This window comes from Hippichthys cyanospilos, chromosome 18 (assembly GCF_059441005.1).
Source record: "Hippichthys cyanospilos isolate Australia breed blue-spotted pipefish chromosome 18, RoL_Hcya_1.0, whole genome shotgun sequence".
NCBI lineage: Eukaryota > Metazoa > Chordata > Actinopteri > Syngnathiformes > Syngnathidae > Hippichthys > Hippichthys cyanospilos.
The window spans coordinates 10,725,439-10,749,254 of NC_142386.1; the positions used below are offsets into that span (position 1 = coordinate 10,725,439).

Sequence of the window (23,816 nt, forward strand, 5' to 3'; positions counted from 1 at the left end):
TTGAAAAGACGCAAAGTCTCAAAACAAATAATCGATCATCAAAAATAAGTCTCGATTTTATAAACAAATAGTTGCCATCAATAAATACATTGCTGCAGCTCTATGACGTACAAAACACAGCAGTAAGGTATCAAAATAGGAAAGTATTTTTTAATTAATATCTCAACTACTTTCTAGGAACTCTGTCCAAGCAGTTTTTATTTGGTTTTGTTTGAACTCAATCGAGTGTAATAATCCAGATTTTTATAAACCTCAAACTGAACCCTGGGTTACTCTTTGAAATACACACAACACGGAAATTATGCTTATTTGCATTATTGACGATATCCATACACCGCGGTCTCAGTTGGGGGGTAACAAATTAATATAACCATAATCGCTAACGCTTGCAAACACAGATAGTCCAAATCTTAAAGAAACCTGACTTTGACATAACATGACATTAACCTAAATAATAACTGCGTGTCCCCCGCCTACTGCCTGAATCCCGCTGGGATAGGCACCAGCAAGCCTGCGACGCTTGTGATGATAAGCGGCTTCAGAAAATGGATGGATGTCAACGTAGCCACTGTTTTGAGAAGTGCCGATTCCATCTACAGCTAAGTGGCGACTTGTTCACAGTCAAATTTGAGACTGCAAGTGAGAGGTGTGTGCAGCTCCCACTAGGTTAGCGCTATCATTATTTGCGAACAGAACACATAGTAGTTAAGAAGTTTAGCTTTTATCTTTATATTTTTTAACATACATCAGCTGTTTATTTCTGTAAATACACCATCTTAGAGTTTAATTTGCATCCGTGGACATTTATTTAATATTTTTTGAGAAAATGGAGGCTATTGGCTACTTCCTGGTCTAAGAGAAAGCGACGGTGGTCAGATAAAATTGTACCACGTTCTGTGTTGGTAATGAGACGAGATTCACATATGTATGAACAAAAAATTGAAAGAAGTTTTCTTTGAACACGAAATTTGTATACCGCAATAATATTAAATCATCAAATTATCCAGATCTCTTCGATCTTATTTATGTAATTTCAACTCTCGCTGTGGCATTAGACACCCTTTTATCCAAGCACCTAACACAATAATTGTTTCAATTTGACAGGCAATCATTTGTGAACCAAGTGGGAACCCAAATAATCGCTTTATTCTGAACCACTTTTTGCACACTGCTAAATGCATTATTACGGTATCTAAAGAGATTTGATTCAGTTTGATAGATGATCTTTTTTTTACCCCCGCTTTGAAGGGTAACCATACCGCATCACACTTCTGTCGGGACGAAAATGGTACCTCAAAGGGTTTAGATGAGTTGGATGCTTCAAGCAATGTGTCGCCTTTCTATGCTTTCAAGAGCGTACCAAATGGGCCTTTGCTGTACTTAACTGGATTTGGCTTAGTTATATTTTTGCATTATCTGTCTATCTCCTTAACACATTTTAGTCAGAAGTGCTACAGTACCTAAAACGGCTTGGTTTAGTATGCTACTATAAAGATACATATGCGTTTGTCAACACTCAAAAGTTGTAAATTATCTCCAAATAATGTTTGCATGACATACATTTTTTATACTGTTTTGGGCTGATGGAACCGTAAATTAGCTATTTGTGTCAAATGACATTATTCTTCTTTCTTTACGTAATCATCACCAATCCGCCCACACACACAGCAGGGACACAAGTCAGAGCTGTTAATTTCTCCATGTGTGGCAAACTGAATGAAAATGCACCGCTAGGTCCATTTCAGTCACTGGAGAACCTTATAAAGATGCAGGTCAGAGTATGTCTCGGTGTATTAAGAACATCATCACCCAAGGGAGCAGGTATGCACCACACACACACACACATACACATCACACACACCTGATGATATTTGGTTTGAACAACCGGGCAAACACAAAGCACAGCTATATGCACTCCCAGTGGGGATGCGCTTTCTCAAGAAAAAACAATACGTCGTCGCGGACATACAAACACGATGGCATCCTCCTCCTATCCTCACCCCTCAGGCCATCTCATTCTCACCAGTAGTGCTGAGATTGAACTGGACAGGAAAGCAAGAAACATCACCACCTTAAGGTGTCTGTCATCCTTCAGCAACTGGATGGGGGGGTGGGAATTGTGTGTGTGTGTGTGTGTGTGTGTGTTCAGTTAGGCGCTCACTCATCACAACTGTTGGCAAGGCAGAGACAAAGACACACCCAGAAGCAGCAAGCTGCAAAACACCTTTCAACGAGGAGCAGAAATATATCACGACTGTGAGGAAACTGTGACTTTTTGGAGTCTGCTCTAGCAGGATTTGGTACAAAGTGTAATTCATTGTAGTTAGTAGAGAGCAGACATATATTTGAGGTGACTTGAAAAAGGCTTTTGTTTTTTTGTTTTTGTCAATGCATCTTAAGAAAAATATGACCTAGCTGCTGTGGAGAAAAGAGGAAAAATATGATAAAAAATGTAGCAGGAGGCAACTGATCTTCTCTCCGCCTTAAGTGTTTTTTTTTTTCCTTCAGTTTATTTATGCACACGTGCTTGTGTCTACGATTAACAAGGACAAAAGGGACAAGAGGAAAATGACAGTTGACAACAACCAGGGGAGGAGCTGTTGGGTGACCACGGGTGGCCTTTTGGTCTCCAAAACACTTCATTCTTTCAATCGCAAAGATATATTTTTATTTTATTTTTCTAACTCGAGGCATTCAATTCCATGTTTAATTGTAGGATTATTATCCATATTCTGTTCTCTTCATGTCATATTATATCAATTTGGTCATGCTTCTTTCAGTGTTGTAATTTTAGGCTAGAGTAGTTATCCAGTCAGAATTCAGCTAACTTGTGTCACCAGGCTGTGTGAAATCTGCTCGAGGCCTTCAGAATCAACATTGCGGGCGTCTGTGCACTCTAAATGAATGAGCACATAAAGATTTATAGACAGTTGCAATACCTAATCAGATCACAAGGTGGTGACAGTGAGGCCAGTCTGCAGGGGGTCCGTGAAATAATTTGGGTTATTAATTAAAAAAAAAACATACAAATATATTTGTTTTCATTTAATATTATACGTGAAATGTGTGTATTAAATGTGAAAGTATTCATGACTCTCTCAATAGAGCAATCAATTCAACCAGTTTAAATAAATGCCAAAGACGTAATTTTACGCTTTTTAAAATTTCATTTATTTTTTTAAGACAGACTAAAGACAGATGGTATGAAATGAGTCAATTAAGACCAGTTTAATTTAATATTATTTAATATTATTATTTGATTCTTTGGAGTTTTAATCTCTCAAAAATATCAGTTGTTTTTTTTCCCCACATATATGGCTGTATAAATAAAACAAATAAATACCAAGGATTGAATACCTAAACTCACAAGAGCTTTGTAAAAATATGCCTTTGGCACTCAACGAGTATATTTTTAAAACTGTAATAATTGTGAAATGTGTCAATATGCATTTTGCCTCAACAGTTGCTTGCTAACGAGGCGATGAAGCCAGCAAAGCTAAAGAGGCACTTTATTTTATAGAGCTGTTTTTGACTAAATAATTGGCAGCAACAAAAAAAAATGTCTGGCGACGCTTCTGACAACAATCTGCATTGTGTAGCTTCCCTCCATATGAGGCATACACGTCGTACGCCGGCATACACAAACTCGACACAGGAAGTCAAAATTCAAACTGAGAAGTGGCACGCTAACCCGGAGTTGTCCAATTCTATAGCCCCTATTCAACCGATTTATGAAGTTCCCCTCCAACAACACACCTGATTCAAACAATCAGCTCATAAGCAGGCTAGTTCCAAAACAACACGGTGCTAAACTTTCTGCACGATTTCCCCCGAGACCATCTTGCATGTCAGAACAATGCAGAGCAAACTGAGTGACCCATGAAGGTGAAATCATCACGGCCTAACCGGGCTAATCTTGGACCAGTGTAGTCGTATTGGAGGGCAAGTAGATGAGACCTGTCATCCCTGCCCCAGTAAAATATCACATGGAGGCAGTGCGCATTGAATATTCTTATCCTACTTGGCTGAGCCTTACAGCCAAATCTCAGCGTGGCAATGCAGAGATAGAGTCCCAGGAGCATATATGAACATAAACCGCATTTCCCTCTCTTCTTGTACTATTTAGTTGGCTATTTTTAAAAACGGAAAGGGAACTAAAACAGCAGGCGAAAGAAGCCACCGCGATTTCTATGTTGGCATTTTAAGCTGTTTGATTTAGCAAATATCTAACAAGTACGACAGAAAACAATGGTGTGCCAAATAGTCTGTTTTTTTTTTTGTTTTTTTTTTACCAGAATAAGGATTTTTGATTGGTTTTGGAGTGGTACAGAATTAATGTTGGTGTAGTGTGCAGTATTGGAATGTTGGCTTATATCATACAGAGAGCTGTGTCTAATATTGTGGATCTTAGTCATGGAGCTAAATGTGGTCACCATAATATCAGAAGCATAACTCAGTATGACATATGCAGTGCGTAAATATGTACAGCAGTGCAAACTATGACAATAATGCAACATGTAGGGTGATTACCTGTCTGATTTTATCAGGATTATCCATATAAATGCACAATTGTTACTTGTGTTAAATCCAAACAATTTTTTTTCCAGAGTACATGTTACTCTAAAAGACTTTATTTGTTACCACGCAAAACAGAATGAAATTTCGTGGAAAATTTACACTTGGAAGAGGTATTCAATGGTGTGAATTATATTCTTTTAATACTCCGAAAACAGTTAGGTTAAAAATAATCCAATTATGTGTCAAATAAGGGCCCAACTTGTTTTGTACAAAACTAACCTAAAAATGGGTTACTTTCTATAAGAGCTTTGCTATTGCTCACTACATTAGCGCCTTCGTTGCTATTGTTAGCAGGGTGCTTTACATTGATGTGGCAGGCTAAACTTGAGGGATTTCTGTGGTAAGCAAACTCCTACTTAAAAAGAACGCATATCACTCCACCTTTAACAAAAGATGGCTAATTGATGTGACTTTTTAAAGTGAAATTTGTCATTCACCGGAGGGACAACTCTCACACGTACATTCATTTTAACCTCTCCCTTCTACTTCTAAACTTGCTCTTCCACCCACAACAAGAGCCTGGTAGGTTCTGCCAAACACAATGACAGCCAATCAGTATCCGCTCCAGGGTTTGAATGACCTTTTTTCCCGACCTCTAACAAGTCAAAAAAAGAAGCCAGAGGCATGAAAACAAATTTAATCAGCATATAAAATTCAATATTATACAAATATCGCTTTGATAAAACGAGTTAATCTGTTAATCTGACAACCCTAAAATTAAGATTGTGCATATTACAATAATGCATATAATACTGTAGGTATTATGAAAAACTGATATTCCTTTCTGAATTTAGAAACACAAACTTTCAAAGGCATTACACCGGCATTTTTTTCAATTTTGCAACTAAAATGACAGCTAAACTGAAGGTTGGTCTATTTCGAGAAGAATTTGTTCAACCCAAAGAGGGCACTGTGAATTTCCCCCCAATCTCACTTGGTTTGTAACAATTTAGACCATTAAGATTTGCTGGAAAACCTATACAATACGCTCCTCGCGAAAACATTTTGTCATTGTTTGGACATAATTAGTGGTCGACTTGGAAGACAGAGCCATTGCATTAGGATTAGCCAAATTTGTTTTCCATGAAAAGTACGGCATTATGGAGCGTGTTATAATGAGGGATTAGACCAAGGTCATCGCTACTGGAAGATCTGAGCCCACTTGGACCAGCTGCGTCCTTTTTCGAAGGATGCCTATGCATGCTTTGTCTTTGGCTGTCGCTATTAGAGTGAAATTTCAGCGCGTGTGTGCACACAATTCTGAAAGTAAACAAAGCGCACAAACAGAAAACCCCCGGCAAAACAACGACAATGCGCTAGCGTTTGGACTTTGCGCGCGTTCCGTCCCGTGTCGTTTGAGCGAATCCTCTGCGGTCGGTCGGTGCGATGCGAGGTGGCTGCGCTTATCTCTGATTCGCAGACCTGCTTTTCCGCTCTCAAAACATCAGAGGATGCTTTTGGCATTAGAGCGCGCCCCGGCGTGGCCTTTGTCCACACAGATCAACGGGATCCCGCATGCCGCATACTGCCCATGAACAACTGGCAAGAGCCACCTGCTGTGCCAAACTGTTCTGTTGCCTCCAAGCGCTTCCGCGGGCAAATGGGGATCATTCCCACAGCACTTCAAACCCGCAGTCAAGATCCAATAAAGCATATGGGCGGCCATCTTTGCTGTCTACGGTGAGGGCGGGGGTGGGAGAACAACAGGCTTGCTGCTGCGAAGCACACTAGGTTGCACGGGGGCAAAAACAAGTCATAGGCTGAGTGTTATTTATTTATTTGTTGTCAGTGTTGTTTTCACGCTTTCTGCACAGGGGATTGTCTCCATGTCAAGCTTTAATCCAATAAACATTCTGATGCGCTGGCTTTGCGGTATGTCTTCTAATAATGGCTGCATTTTTTAGCGCAAGAGCAAACACACGCCGCCTTTGTGCCAGCACCTGCCGATTACGGCTTATTTGTAAAAGGCTGAAATGTGCACACGGCCACTCAAAAGCTTATGACAATACCGCATTGTGTTTTGTCATAGATTTTATACTTAGTTGCATCCACGGTAACACGCTACACATGAAAATGTTTGATAGCGGTTTTCAGGCGAGTGTATTCGCGGATTGTGGAGAGCAGGTGTGCATAGTTTGCTGCATAAGAGTGATTGATTCCGCGCCGTGGTTCAGTGCGCCTCCCCGGAGTCTGTTGGCCGCCACTTCACCGCGACGGCCACTTTGCTGACGTGATGTATAAGTCCCGCAAGCCACCAAATAAATCTCCCCCCTTGCACTTTATGCTAACATTCTGTGTGTTCATCATATTTACAAAATCGGCCTTGTTTGGTTGCACCATTGTGCAGTATTTTGACCATTTTTGGCTCATTTTCACCCCCACATGTTGAAATGTGATTTTTGTTTTCCTGGGTGAAATTTCAGCTCCCTTGGGTTTTTTTATGCTTTTCCTTTGATGTGAATTGCATTCCACGTAAACATCAAAATCTTGGACAAAATACTGCACAAGGGTAAAAAAAACATTGCGAGATAATGAGCCGGTAATGACACAGTGGCTTCCTTTCGAGGGAAAAAAAAAAAAAAAAACATCTCTGGGAAGTCTCACTGTGCAAAATAACAACGAATTGATGAATGTCGGCAGAAATCAGTCGGTGGATTTCTGCAGTCATGTTTGAATGCGTGTGTCAAGCTGGGAGCTTAAATGTCATTTAGGTCTAGCAAACGAAGAGTTGTTAAGAACTGGAAAAGGTGACACATCTAAGAGCGCAAAATAACGTTTTTTTTTGTTTGTTTGTTTTTTTCCTGTAGTGCAGTACGCAAATGCTCTGCATGTCGTTGCGATGCCCACGCGCTCGACAGACTTAACATTTCACCTTGACTCTTTGATTACATATGTAACCAGTACATGAACGTCCTACTTTATTATGTATAATGTATGTCCTTGCATCCTAATTTGACGGATGTCAGAACTGCAGTCCAAACTGACAATAGCAACCTGATTACAGCAAAGACACGGAGGCTGCAGTAAAAGCAAAGACTACATGGTTACCATTATGCTCATTATAAAATATAATGGCTTACCTTCTATTTCTTTCTGGACACCTGCTGTAATAGGGAGAAAAACAGACATATTTATTTTGTCAGAGGCAAGAGAGTAAATACAGAGCGGCTTGCACTTAATACTAACACAGCTGCTGCTTATGCTTTCTTGTTGGGTTAATATTTTAGACACAAAATTGGGCTGTTTACTTTTCTGTTTGCTCAGTATGTTTGCAGTATTAAACAAGTGACAGTGGAACAAATAACTTATTAGCATGCCTTCCTAGCTGTGAATATAATGTTTATAATTTCTATTTTTGGGACTCTCAGTTCATTGGTCTCCATGTTGAGATCCTCTATAGCCACAGATTCTGATTGGCAAGTGAGTGAATTATGCACAGTTGCAGATTATTATCCCAAGATCTTTTCAACAATATTGGTTCAGGGATGATGAGCCGCCATTTTTTTTTTTTTTTTTGTACGGCATCGTTTTAATGTACAATGTGTCACTCATTTAAAACTTTTCAAGTCAATGTGTAAAAGATACTTTATCCATTTAGCTTCTTTCAGCAGTAAAATGTTTGGCTTTGGTCAATAAATAATTTATATCATTCTCATGCTCAAATTTTGCCAACTGCTGTCTACTGAAAATTATATCACACGTGGTTGAGGCTCAGGGAACCAAAGACTAAAGTACTGCTCGCCTGTTTTCTGGGTTTAGTCATGTGATACAAAATGAGCTGTGATTGGTTGTTACCCGAGCCCAGAGTAAATGTATTGTCATTTTCAGTCAACAACAAGTAACAAAATGCATCTTTAAGCTTTTAAAAGCATTCATATCTGTTCGGCATGCTAATTTCAGAATGTTTTATATCTTCTGCTATACCTGGTGGATGCATGTTATGCATTTGTTTTTCTTTTTTCTTGGGGGGGCACTTTTAAGTCAGGCTACCAGCAAGAGGCTTTATTCATTTATTTATTTGTTTATTTATTTCAAAAGCACCTCTTACTTAGAACATATTTCTGGTTAGTTTTTCAAAATAGAGAAAAGAAAAACAGAAGCATTACAGGTAGTTATTGTTTAGGTTTATAAAAACATGTTTTTTAATTGGCACATTTTTTGTAAGGGAATGCAAGGTTGTATTTTTGTATTTATTTTTCAAAAGAGGATTTCTTCTTAAAGGTTTAAAACTATTATTTATTCATGCAAAACAAATTGTAAAATAGAATAGAATAACATAAAATGCCTTCATTGTCATTGTATAGCAGACATACAACGAAATTGGGAGTGCCGCTCTGATTGGTGCATAAAAACAAACTCAATAAATAAATTGATACTGTATTAACTTTTGACAGCTGAAAAAGGCTAAATAAGTAAAGGATCGCTTTAAGAGAAATGTAATTTGAAGCAAAAGCAAAAACAGATTCACAAGGTTTCCCCCCTCCCAAAGCTTTTAAACATTGAAGCATTTTGCATAAAAACATGAAGCCCTGTGGGTAATTTTAGATATGAAAAAAAAAAAAGAAGACAAAACTTTTCCAAAGAAATGAGACTGTATTTTTACCAATTTGTTATATTTGTTTGCCAGGCATGCCATTATTTCAATAAACAAAACTAGTTATGCAAATGAATAACAGATACCTTTTATATTAATTCATTCAGTGAATTGAAAAATATATTTTTTTGTAAAGTATTTTTCGTAATGCCTGTTGAATTTTCAGTTTTGCTCCCCGCCCCGTTATCATTATAGATCAATGTGTAATGTAGGCTGTAATCGTTTTGCGCATTTTCATTTGTATGGTTAAATTTTAAGACGTGCTTTCAAATATTTTTTGCCTGACCGGTGTTTTAAAGTACTTCACCTGGTAAACAAATGACATCAAGCTGCTTCAACATTAGACGGTATTACGCTAAAATAAATGACGGCACTCCAACCGTTCTCATATATTTGAGATCAATCACCCGGTTTTGCCTTGTTTATTATTCACGACGTGTAAAATTGCGTTTGACTGTGAAAACAAAAGAGGAACAATTTGCCTCACCTTGGTGGCAGTAGCTGCCCACGTAACTGGTGTTGATGCAGTCGCAAAGGACCTCGCCCTGGCTGACGGAGCACAGGCCGCCGTTATTGCAGGGCGAGTGCGCGTCGCAGATGTAGTCCATGTCGCTGTGGACGGATTGTCCATCCAGGAGCACGGGCAGGGCCTCGCCCACTTTCAGATTGGCGATGAGGCCTCGGAAGGGCGGCTCGTACTTGACCGTGCTGGACGTCAGGGCGGAGAGGCGTACGTCTGGTGAGATGCCGCCCACGTAGAGGTCACTGGCCACCACCATCTCTTTCCTCTTGGACTTGACCTGGGCCTCTTTCTCTTCGTTGTCCACCAGCAGCTTGCTCTGTCGGTAGTTCCGCGAGAGCACAACTCTGTGCCAGCGCCGGTCGTCGACGCGCGTCTCCGTGTGCAGGGAGGCCGGCTCGGCGCAGTGGATGGCGAAGCGCAGCTGCAGTCGGCCATCGGATATGAGGAGCTCCAGGAAGTCGCAGTCGCCGCCATCGTCTAAGTAGAGCACCAGAGCTTTGCTGACGTTTGTCTTCAGGATGAAGCTGAGTTCTCCTGTGGTCTTGGCGTCCCATTGTCCGTAGCGTGTCCACTGACCTGGAATGCCTTCATATTCCAGTGCACTTCCTGTTAGCGCCAAATGGACTAAAAACAATAACCAGAAGGCTTTGTTGTGACACCTAGCCATGATGGTTAGTGTCCACAAGCTAATGCGTATGTATCCAACGCAACAAGAGGAAGGAAGAATAGCTTAGTGTCTACTTGGAGGCCTACAATCTCCCAAAAAACAAGAAAGCAATTTCTACATGCAGTTTTTCTTTAGCCTTGACTGTCTACCCGGATTCTTTTTGCCATCGTTCCACGCGCGACACAAAGACAAGAGACATCACAAGTGAGCCACAAGACTGTGTGCTTCCTCGTCTTCGCCATCCAGTGTCTTGGCCTCCATCCAGCACGGCTCCAGTCAATTCCCCATGTGTCAACTAGGCGCACAGCAGCCTAGGTGGCACGGTCTGCCTTCTCAGCCACACAGCATCCTAGGACAAAAGACAAAAGGAGAATGAAAAAATGATTCATCATAATTATTGCATGTCATCGTAAAAACGCGTCTATATCAATCTTTTGCTTTCAGGGTGAGGAAAGCCATAATTATAATCGATTGATTGTGTCAAATTGATCGTTCGTTAATCCTGTAACAGAAGCAGAATGAAGTGCGATGCCTGGCCAGCATAAAATGCACTGCACAAAAAAATAATATTTACCCTTGTGCCATATTTTGTCCAAACCTTTGTTCATTCAATCAAAGCCATTTCACATCAAAGGGATAGCACTGAAAGAAGACACTAAGGGACTTGAAATTTCACCCAGATTGTAAATTCAACATGGCACAATCACATAGTTATCACACTACCTGTAGAAGTGTTCAATGTAACAACTGTGGAAGAAAATGACCCAAAAATGATCAAAATATTGCACAAGGGTACAAGCAATTTACATGCCAAAAGGCAAGACTGCTTCAAGCAATCCTACACTATGAAACAAAACATTCAGAGGGATAAAAAGAGACCATACAAAATGACAATTCATATCAACAAGTTAATTCCACCTATGAAATCAGTGAAGGAAAGCTAAAATACCTATTCATGCAAATGTCAAATTTCCTACGAATGCAATGTAAGAGGATGATATATCCAAGCACAACAACCTGATTTGATGAGGGACGTCGGCTTCACAACACATTTCATATCATTCTCCGCAATTCTGCCAATTCCGGTCTGCGTGTCCGGGATTTGACAGAACAATTTCAAACCAACCAAGCAAATAAATGTAGTTTATATCTGGGTAGCTTTGCTAATTATAAGTGATTGTTTTTTTTTTCCTTCATTCCTTCATTCTAAATCTAAATGTCAAAGACCACAGCTATGTAGTGTTCTAACAAACAATCACACACGGATTGAACAACATGGAAGAAATTAAATTATTGTGGGTGTGCTTGAGAAGATCCCAAATGATTTGGGGTGAGATGCATGGGATATCCTGAACAGGTGACCATCCTATCAAGTGCTGTTCAAGAGAATTAAAAAATGAGACATTAATTAAAAACATGTAATTAGCAAATATACTAAACCTAATTTCATTTTTTATCACTGGAAAAAAAAATCTTAATTAGGTTGCATTGTGTCTTTGTTTCAGATCAAAGACTGATATAGAATGTTGTACAACAACAAAAAAAGTGGCTTTGCTCACTTTGGTGGTGTACTTGAGAATAGTGCTGGCCTTAACCTTGATGGTCTCATTTTGCTCATTGGGAGGAATGGTGTTGTTTTCTTTGGTTATCTGTCAAATACTTTGTTGCTGATTTGCTCAAATGTGGGGTGCTCTTGAGTTTAGCTACATTAGTGTTTGTGTCGCTATCGTTAACTGTGGCTTTAGCCGCAGCTGGGTGCTTTGCATTGATGTGGTAGGCTAAAATACGAGCTGCTTTTGTGGTAGGCAAACATGTTTTTATAAACAATCCGTAATACTCTACCTTAACAAAAGACGCCTGTGGGGCATTTTTTAAAGTTAACCTTTCCATTCATTGGACCGACAACTCTCACATGCGCGTCCATTTTCGCGTCTTCCTTCTGCTTCTGAATTAGCCTTCCCACGTAAAACAGGAGCATATCAGGTTATGCCAAACACAACAACAGCCAATCAGCATCCAGATCAGGGAGTGATAGACTTTTGTTTTCCATCTCCCAACCACTCAAGAACAAGAAGCCCATTAAATCAAAATGATCTATTTAACACGCAGAAAGCATAATGATGGAAATTATAAATAAGATTTATGTTATTCAAAACAATGTTTTTACTATGACTGTAATTAATTGATCTTAATCTGTTATCAGGAATCCTCTAAAATTGCATGTATAAGGTGTTCATTTTGTACTGTCCATCTAAATCAGCTTTGATTTTGCAGCTTACTACCATGTGAGTAAGACACTGTTGCAGAATGGCGAGTGTAAATCCATTCACAAATTTGGCGGCGTCCAGCGCAGGTGTTCGCAAGAAGCCGCAATCAGAGTGTGAGATTTAACACCGATGTCACACATCTAATTATCTGAAGTGTGGAGTCGCAACTGCTGCGTTGACGCACAGACACGGCAATGTGCCTCCTCTCGGAGTTCTGTCTGGAAGTCACATGTGAACAAATCTACTGTAGCAACTCTGTTGTGTCAAATTTAGAATAGAGGCAATTAGACTGAGGCCTATGTCTCTGAAGAGTGAAAACATCTTTCCCACTGCACTTTCGCGAAAACGTTTCAGGGTTTGAATAAAAACTGAGCCGATGTTCCCTTGCAGACATTAACAGGTGTGAAGTTGTTTACAAGCTTGCCATTTCATTTTCACATTTCAAAATAGAAATGCAGTTAGAGTCTAAACTGTATTCATATGATTACAATGCGGTAGTTGGAGTTTCTGCAATTTGCAGCATTCGCGATGGCAATAACATGGTACTTGATGACAAAAAAATCAATAAAAGGGAGGCTTATGGGAATTCAAGCCATTGTCTCCGCTCTCAAATGGAGTAGGTTTCCTGAATGTGTGAAAATATGCACCGCTAATTTCTCTAGCATCTTTCGTAAGCCTACACCTCCATATGTATTTAAGGCCAAAAACGTGAAAAGAACCATGTAAAGATCCAGTAGCTGGACTGTATTCTTCGGGATTGCCACCAGCTAGCTTACCTGCTAACGGCTTGGGCAATATAATAATAAATAATGTAAATGTCTCAAAATGTGTGGGATAATCACTGATGTAAATTCCACAACCACGTTAATCATGAGCACAACATTTTCTATATTTTTCTACAAAAAATGTCTACTAAATTTTAAATGTGGTTTCAATGAGCTTAAATCCCACTCTTCTATAAAACATAACACTAAACTATCAGAAAAGAAAAAAAAAAAACAACCATTTTGCACTTGGAGGTAATCAACTCTCAAAGGATACTGATTGGCCCTGTCATTTTTTTTTTTTCTTTGACCAGCCTCAATCATACACGCCTGGCAAGCTAAATTGAAATATGCCCTCCTCATGAGGCTGCTGATTTGCATAAACAACAGGATTTATTTTAAGTAAGATGTTTTTGTTTTTTTTCTGGTATGAGTTAAACTGTGATATTTTTTTCCCTCAACAGGGCACATTAGTAAAGGCATCTCCTGCAGGGCTGGCCCATTTTCATCTCCTCACAGAGCGAAATATATGATACGTTTGAGTCAGCAGGGAATTACGGCCTCCGTTGGGGCGCCGCAGATGAGGAACTGCCACATTTGGGTTTTCTCACATTTAGCGGAGTTGCGAGAAAAAGCATATCATAGGAGGCAAATCAAAGTTGCTCTTGAAAGCTGGAGGCAGGAAGAAAACCCTTCAGATAGATGGCTTTATCATGGGAATAGACGCATCCTAGAAGGTCACACAAACTGACTCGCTCCTCACAAGATGAATTGCAATTTGCCAAGGTCACTTATGGAGTATGAAATGAGAGTCCGTCCCTTATGCATCTCAGCGGTCCGACTTCACCTTGTTTTCATTTCAACAAAGAGCACATTTGTGCTTCTCCGCGCGATGCCATCAGCTTTTTGCCATCACAATTACTTCATCGGGGAGGCAAAACATCCTGCGCGATATGTCACCATGTGCATCATAAAGTGGGTCGAGATGTTCTCAAGCAGGTTACAACGATATGAAATCAACAAGGGCGAGGCGCATTTCACAACTGTAAGGAGACCGAGAGGGCCCCTGTTGTAAGAAGGTGTAAATATTTTTTTAATTGGTGCTACATGGCGATGGAACACAGTGAAAATGGGTTATCCTCTTTTGCCAGACAAATACGCAACAGCCGTTACTGGGTGGAACATTTTTGCCTTCCAACACAAGATGAAACGTAACATAAAACCAAAACGGCACTCAGTGGATTGGGGAAATATGACATGTGTAAACAAAAAAAAAAAACAAGGGGTGTCATGTTTATATTTCCTACTGTACGTTGGCCCACAACTGCTCTATTCCATTTCAACCTATAAATCGTTAGTTGTATATGTCCATCTGTATGTTAATTAGAAGGCGGATTTCTGTTTTGCAGCAAATGGGAGGGCAGTGGAATGGTTTCAGTGAAGCTATAAAAACAAAAAAAGCACAATTACAGTATGTTCCCACAAATGAAACCAAACTCTCCTCAAAATAGACTACCGTATTTTCCGGACTATACGGCGCAGGACTATATAAACCGCAGCAGCAAAAATTGAGCAAAAAAAAAAACAAACAAACAAAAAAAAACATCTTTTGCCAAGGATGAGCTGCACTGGACCATAAGCTGCAGGTATATGGCGGTAATATAAAACTTATATTTTCTATATATTTTTTTTAATTGTCTACCAACAGCAACATCCTCTCTTTAACAGACTGAACATGGCTCCATATTTAATCCCAAAATTATATTTGTAGAAAATGGATGGAATGATATTACCAACAGAATACTAGAGTTAAATAGCCGTTCAATCAAACTCAAAATCAATACTTTGATAGCATTCTGTCTCCTGTTTTTAATTGATAGATTATTTTAGTGAATATTGCACACTGCAAATAAATGATATATACAATCATACATTTATAAATACAATCATATATTCTGTATACTGTATATCAAATTTACACGTCACAAACTTTTATACAAGATCTTATTCAATTTAGACCTTTTTTTTTTAATAAAGTTTTTAAAAATTTTTTAGAGCAGACCGGTGGGAAAAACCAGCAGATAAGCCGCTTGTATTCGAAAAAATACGGTACTTTTTTTTTTCTCAATAGTGATGCACCTTCGCAAAGTGTCCAAAAAAAAAAAAAAAACACAAAATCCTGAAATCTTCACCAATCGTACAACCAAAGCAATACTTCCCGCATTTGCACTTTGGTGCTTAGCAGTGAGAGCGACTAGTCAATTCATTTAAAAGCAGATGGGTTTAATGGACACTGTCATAGAAAAAAGAAACAAAACAAGTGGTCTCGAAACGCCTTCACGTGAACCAGAAAATGGGAAATAAACAAAGCAAAGCTGGGAAGCTGTTATTTCAGCCATCGAGGCACTTTGAAGATTTCATCCCAGCAACATTTACACAAGCCACAGATGATTTCTAGAGAACAAAAACCACCCACACAATTATTATTTGCAGAAGTATGCCCTAGGCTGATACTGAATCTGTCATTTTTTTTTTTTTTTTTTTTTTGTGGATGCTGTCAAATAAGTACAAAATGCTTGGACATCACTTCTTTTTGAATATTTGTATATTTAACATACTAAATTGTGAAAATTGCATAATGAGCGGAGAAAATTTCCATTGCAATGTTGCTTAATCATTCGTGACATGCAGCGTGAACCACAGCTTAACAATAAGACATTATAAAGAGACATTTCCAAGTTCTGAAGAAATCGCGTGTGAAGGCTGAAATGTCGAAAGAAAAAAATATTGAACCATGAACTAATACTGAAATTGATTGAATGATATTGAAAAATGCATAATGCTGTGATGCAATAATGAAAGTATATTTGATGCCAATCTGATGGGCCGATAATTGTCAATTTATGATCGGCTCTAATATTTTAATTTGCTGCTGAATCAACAACGTCATTAATCGGTTCTGCAAATATATGTCGTATGTACTGTATGTTCTGAAGGGCAACCTTAATCCTTTTATTTGGACGAGTGTGCCTGTTGATCATTTAGAATTAAAGAAACGTTTGCTGTAGCGTCACTCTCACTTGCAGCATTTACTTGATGCTGTAAACTAATTGAATTACAATGTTGTAATTTCATTACAGTAAGTTGTTTTACTTTCGTTTTTTGTCAAGTCAGTTCTTGAATGCCATATATATATATATATATATATATATATATATATATATATATATATATATATATATATGTATCCACACAAGAATTGATTAATTTTGGCTCCTCATCCCAGGATTATACAGTGATCATATATACTTGGATCGCATAACTTCACAATCTTGGCTGATTGGCTTTTTTTTTCCTTTTAAAACATGCAATTTAAGGGAGGTCCAGGCAGAGTGGTCAGAAGTCCAACAGTTTGTGATTGAACACGTGCAGATATTACACAGCGCTGCTCTAAAGCAGTAAGGCACAAAGCTGCAGGGCAATCTACTGAGCATGTTCTGCATGAATCCAAGCAGCTGGGTTTCACTGTGTGAGTTTTCGTAACATTTCAACACTCCGTTTCAACACGACGTGATCTAACAACACCTCACTGCGGAATCAATAGGATTGTTCAGTGAAAGCCATAACGAGGAGGCCATCGATGATGACAAAAAGGATTATTATACCCTCAATAAGCGCACAGTCGGGCAAACCTTCAAAAGCGAAATGGAATCCAATAAATGAGGACTATCCAAATTCAGCCTTTGGAAAAGAAAATATGCCTAAGAGCTCTTAGGATGACGCAGCACGGTTCTTCACCAGAGGAAACAAACAAAAAAAAAAAAAAAGCACAAGAATAAGCACCGTGTTAAATGAATAGTTTTCCGACAATGGCAATCACCACTGAGCAGCTGCTTTTGTAAAAGCAAAAATTTGCCTCTTTTCAATCTCATTAGCCTGAGTGGCTGTTTCTCATGAATCGGTCACTGCGTGCATATGAATCCATATGACTGGATGCACTTAAACATGTGGGTTGTTGATGACTTAATGAGCTTTTTGTCACAACCTCAAAAGAATGAATAGAGTTTCAATGACAGCTGACTGTGTTTTGGTGTGAAATATTAAGTGGTTGTTGAAGAAGCATGTGAGCTGTGAACACTTAGTTTTGTAATCAGCAGCTCGCGGTGCAATATTTCAAAAGACTGCATCATTTGCTCCGCACGGTTATTGGCCCCAAACAGTTTAGCTCGACTCTTTTCGCTCATCAATTTTCACATAGAGGAGTGGCGGAGGTTGATTATGCTGCCGTCCTTTAAATGGAGCCTGCAAGACTATGAAAGCAATTACAATCCGCCTATAGAGGTGAGCGAGCAGAAGAACGCACTCGGTAATGACATCGCGTCGACGGCAAAGCTTGAACCCGGTAAGTGAAAGTGAACCCGCCACACATCTACCAACTCATTCCCATATGATAACAGATCCACGTTTGGGGGAAAGAAAGATTTGCATGCGAAGGCTTTGAGGAAAAAGCATCATAATTAGGGAAGTGATTTTGAATTCATAGTGCTTCTGTTATCAAACATTCATATCAATGAAGTCATGAAACAATAGAAGCGCACAGAATGGATTGGCAGCCTATGAGTCGTGGGTGTGGAACGAATGAATTGAGTTAGGTTCCCCAAGGTGAAAAAAAAAGTTAGCATTCAGAGTCTGGATTCACTCAACATTGGCACCTAGGGAACATGTTGACATCCTCGTATTTCTCAACAGTTGGCAGTCGTTACTGTTTTTATGGTTATCTTGTGAATTTGAATGAGAGGCTCAGGCATTCGGCCATTTTCTATGCTGCTTGTCCTAATTAGGCTCGCGGGCGAACCGGAGCCTATCCCAGCGGACTTTGGCCGAGAAGCGATGTATAACAGAAAATCTATTTTTGTTGTGTGTAGACCGCAGCATAAAGGTTTTATCATCAGACAGTCACGCAGAAAGATGGTACGTGGATGTGTTTTAAAATTTGTTTACATTTATAACGTTTTTCCCAAACTGCCTCTTTAGAGCAACATAATGCCTTCAACAACTACATGCTCAGATTGTTAGAATACTGCACCAAGACAACAATAACACACCTGTTAGGGCTACTAGTGAAGAGTGCCCTCTGGAGGCGAGTAAAATAGTAGTTCAAACCCAAAATCAATATTTCAAAAGTCTTCTGTCTCCATTTGTGTACCAGTAGATTGCCCCATTGTGGCTAGGAAAAAAAAACTGCAGATAAACTGCACTCTACCATAAGCCACTGGGTTCAAAGCGTAAAAATAAAACATGTAGCAGCTATAAAACATGGATGTACAATGTTCTACCATTCAAAATTAATACAATAAACTCAGTTTTTGATAATTGCATAGTTGCCCAAAGAGATTTTTTTCCACTGACCAATTGGCACCATTCCAACTTCAACATAGCCCAAAATGTCACATCCGCTGCACTTCTAATTTATTTGTTCAAAACATTAACGCTTTTCCTCAAATTTCCCCTTTGCTCCTAATTAGTTGTTTACCATTCATTTTGCATTTACGTCACTCTGATTTGAAATTCAAAATGTTCAGATCGTTTCCTTCACCTTGGGAACAACTTTGATAACTTTGGACATTTCCATTTGTTTATGTTTGTTTGAAGTTGGACAATTCCTTTAGTAAATCCTTTCACCCAACTGCAGTAGATTCTATTCAAATTCAATGTCATTTAATATAATTCCACCTGTTTTTTCATTCAACCTTCTCCCTTATAAACTCTTTTTCTAGAAGTTGCAAATTCTTTTTTACTTTAAAACTGTCTAAATTAATGGAAATTCAACCTTACACCAGTAAAGGTGCTCCTATTTTTGGGTTGGATTAATATACTTTTGCAAAAATTTGCTTTCACTTTGGAAAAAAATAACAAATTTTTGCCCTTTCTTCTGCAGTTAGAAACCAAACCAGTAACACAATCTTAATTTATTTGTTAACACACTGCTAATTTGAAATAATATCCCATGTATGAATAAAAGCTGGACATTAAATGTTTCACTTTACATTTCTTTTTAAAATTGATCATTTCACGGGAAAAATAAACACTAAAAAAGACTAATCGATTGTTTTTTCTTCATAGGTTTTTTTTTCAAAACTCATTCCTAATCATTCGTTCAATTTTGCATTCTTAAAGCAGATTAAAAAAATCATTATGTTACAGAATGAATTCATCAAGGGTGATTTTAGCGTGTTCCACCAGTTTTAAATATTGATTCAATAGCGTTATTGCCATTGTTACTTTGAATTATACAGCTAACAAGACACTGCACACATTTAAAAGCTTTACACGTCAAACAAGAAAAGAATTGCCATAATTCCGTGTGATGAATAAATGATGGAAACAACACAGAATAACGATACATACTTTTAATCATGCGCATGTTGAAGTCAGATATGTAAAAGAAAAGCCTTACCCGCATAAGTCTATCACATTTACTTTGAATTCAAAGTAAAATACATAAACGATTCTGTGGAAGGGATCAATGCTCCACTTGCATTTTGTTCCCTCCAATTTGCTACTCTTTCCATTGTTTCAGCTCCCGATTTCATTAAAGCGACATCGTTTTGCTTTGATTGCTGTCTCACGCTGAATCATTTACAAGGCTTTCTAATTGTTTAAGTAATTAAGCGCAACTGGGATTTGATTGCTTCATCCAAGTTTAAGAGAAGGTCCGTCCATTTTGTCGGCTGTTCAAACATGCCTCCGCCCGCAGGTCCACAGCACAGACTATATTTACTCGCTCATATTTAATCAGGCTTCCCTGTGAGACGGCGCGCATGCAGAAAACTTGCTCTCCCAGGAGGCCAACAATAGCTGCTTACCACAAAGTTATCAGATGGACGCAAAGTGCCAGCGTGTGCATTAATGGATATTTTTAAACATGGGCCCGATGCTACTTTTTGAGCGAGTAAGATAATCTCTAATTAGCATGGATGTTTGCATACGCACGAGACAAAGCGTGACCACAAGGTTCCAAAGCTTCAAAGTCCAAACATTGTCAGGATTTTGCCTTTTGAGAGCAATATCCTTTTAAATAGTTGAGAAGCATGCGGCGAAGCGTATCAGGAACACCGAAGATCTATCGAGGCACTTTTCAAAGTCAAAGTGTTTTTCATCAGGCAGCCTTGTAATAAACAAAGATAACTATACGGATATTGGGGATGCTACTGTTTACTAATCCCTTCCCTTTTGTTCCTTGTTCCCGACAGAGCTTGTTATCATGAGAATATAGAGGAATTTGGAATATTATTTTCATTACTTGAGGAAGCTATTTTTCTTTTTGAAAAGGAGTTTTTGATTATGAGTTGAGGTATCCCAAAAGGCAAAATTCAGCCAGCCACCTTTGCGTTGATAATGAATTTCATTTTGCAGCAAATTAAGCTATGCTTGAAAAAAAATCATATAAATATCTCTCATTCTATTTTTAATCACATTAAACTCCATGTGAAATGAAAATTTCTTCTAAATTTGGCACATTACAGACATGTGTTGTTAATACCATTGCCAAATGTGAATGAATAGGAAAAAAAACAGCAAATTTACAAAATATGGCTTGGAAAAAAAAAAGAAGAGAAAAATCCAACCTTGTTCTGCTCAAAGACTCGGGGCATGTGTGCTGAATATGCCGCAGCCACACCCAACTGTCAACCAAATAACACAACATGTTTGAGCACTGAAAGCAGAATGCATCTGTGTCTACTAGCAGGAATATAAAGGATTTTACAGAAGGACAACGGAGCGCTCTAAAGTAGCCATTCAGCCCAAAGCCCCAATCAACACATTAGATTTTTTTTTTGTCTCCCTTTTCAATCTTCGATATTTCTCTTAAGTCAGTATCCTACTAAGCCGCGAACATTGACGATCGTAGCGAATGTTAAATTGACAATTTTATGAGGGTTATGAAAAAAAGTTGACTTAGTCGGGTAAGTCACCTTTAAAATTAGGATGTCTAAAAACATCAGCCTTGAATCTCCACAGAATGTAGTTTGGGATTTTTTTCAATGGAAAAAAAATGAACAAATTACAGTAATGTTCGATTATTGCAAAGTGGAAGAGGCATACCAGAGCACCCCCCCCAAAAAAAAAAAAAAATGCATGCAAAGACAGTCTTAACATACCATTGCTTTTCTTGGTGCACTACCTTGTGGCCAAATGAATAAATGAATGAAGCTGATGCTATTAGTGTCCTTAAAAATGGTTACTGATTAAGCAGGCATTCATTAGAGATGCCATTAGCACATGGAGCTTTGCAAAATGAAGAAAATAACTTTCCAAAAAGCATAGGGGATGTATTATCCAAGAATATAACTTGCTACTACAAAAAATCCATAACGGCTTGGTTTTAGGTGTAACCTTACTTGTAATGTATGTAAGAAGTGACAAAGGCAACATAACCCCAATTTAGATTTAGGTCTGTGCAGCTTGCGGAGTGCCCAGATACCCAAATATGGTCAATCTTGAACTCGCTGTGCGTTTATTTTCATTAATCATTGAACGAATTACAAATCAATTCTGTTGAGAACATGTTACTTTACAACATTACTCATTAGCTGTCACGCGGCTGAAATGACAAGCGCTATCACAAACAATTCCAACGACTGTCTGAGCTGGCGGTATCGCCATACATTTTTAATGCTTCAAAACGAGAGGTTCTTGGCGCTAACAAAGAGAAAGTTGAGTAGGAATTGTGCCGCGTGTATAAATAGGACACACTTGAAAACATAAGCAGGCGAAAGGCAGCAGGGGGGCTGTCACTCAGGCCACGCTGGTGCCCGGGGAGCTTCATCTCAGCTCCAAGGACAGCACCCGCCCTGCAGCCTGCAGCACACAGGATGAAGCCACAGAAGGCTGCTCAGCTGTGCGCCATCGCTCCAGCAAGCTGCTAGCTCAGCCCGGGCCCAGCTCAAGCTACTTACCATGTAAACCCACAGCTTAGAAAAGCGGCCACATTATTGCAGACTTCCAGCTCGGAACAAATTCCGTCAGTGGTCTTCTGAGACGGAGGGACACCTCAGAGATTTGCCGGCTTAATTTTCTTTTATTGTATTGTTTGACTTAATTCGGCATTATTTGGCTTGCGGTGGGAAGCAATATTTACATTGTACAAGAACACTATACCTGTTTTCTTTATGGAGAATGTTTTGTCATGTGCTACCCAAAATTTACTAAAAAAAAAAAAAATCCCAATGAGTGGGCATTAAAACAATACTTCAACAATGAATGGCCATGATAATTCATATGCACAAATGCCATGATTTTCTGATATAAAAAAAAACAAACAAAACTACAAAAACAAAACTCTCCTCACTCAATTTATGTGACCTATTAACTAGGCAGAATATAAAACATGCTACTGTTATAGAACAAAGCAAAAATAAACTATTAATGCAGTTGCACAAATATCCGCACACTTTTAAATTGTGCCTCCGATTGAACATAAGTTTGAATGTACTGTAATTGGTTAATTCTGAACACAACCACACCTTCAGTTATAAAGTAAATGGGGGTGTGCACTAGTTTAATACATAATCTTAGTTAATTTTTTCAATCAAATTTAAAGAGAATACTAACTTTAATTATGTATAATACATGAATATATAAACAATATATGACTAATAATACAATGATAACAAATTAAATTACTTATATAATCTATAGATGTATACATAAGCCATAAATAGAAATTATGAAAAATAAAGAGGGGTTTTCCTTTAATTATCCTTAGCTTGAATGTATTGTAATTGGTTCATTCTGAACATAACCAAATCTACGTATACTTGTCAGTCCACTTGTGCAAGACATTTTGTTTGTTAACCCTTTAGTTCAATTAAAAAAAAAAAAACATTACTATACATGTGTGAACATTTATACATAAACAATTAAAAACTAAACTAGGTTTTCCCATTAATTAACATTAACTTGGATGTAATTGGTTAATTCTAAACACAACCAAATCACTGATGATAAAAGGATGTTCACACAGGTACAACAAATGATAATCAGGTATTTATTTTTCATTTTTCCTTGCTATTTTTTTTTTTCAACAGGGAACATTCATGAGGGAAATGTTTTTGCAATTACTTCCCTTCGTCTCATTTCTTTATATGATAAAAAGCTGGCATTTGAATAAACTGTATATGATCCTTGGGTATACCCTGATTCTCAGTGAAAGTGAGCGCAAAATTCACAACATTGATGATCAAAAAAAGATATCATTTTTACCATTAGGAGTCAATTAAAAGCTTTTCTGCCAATTTTCAGGTGTTGCTTCAAACAGAGCCAGGTCTTTTTTTTCTTAACAAATAGCCAAACTAGATTAGATTTACTGTATTTTAATACTTACTCCCTATTATTTTAAATTACCATATTATATGTTTAC

General features: G+C 38.4%; 1 protein-coding gene across 1 annotated transcript in view; it reads right to left on the bottom strand.

Moving 5' to 3' along the window:
* Positions 1 to 23,816, bottom strand: part of LOC148408917 (neurexin-2-like) — a 171,963-nt gene that overhangs the window by 130,271 nt on the left and 17,876 nt on the right. The window contains exons 2-3 of the mRNA XM_088440142.1: positions 9,660 to 10,711; positions 7,659 to 7,682 (exon numbers count right to left, since the gene is read on the bottom strand). Coding sequence (XP_088296268.1) covers positions 7,659 to 7,682; positions 9,660 to 10,362 — 727 coding nt within the window. The 5' untranslated portion in view covers positions 10,363 to 10,711. The remainder of the gene's footprint in view (positions 1 to 7,658; positions 7,683 to 9,659; positions 10,712 to 23,816) is intronic.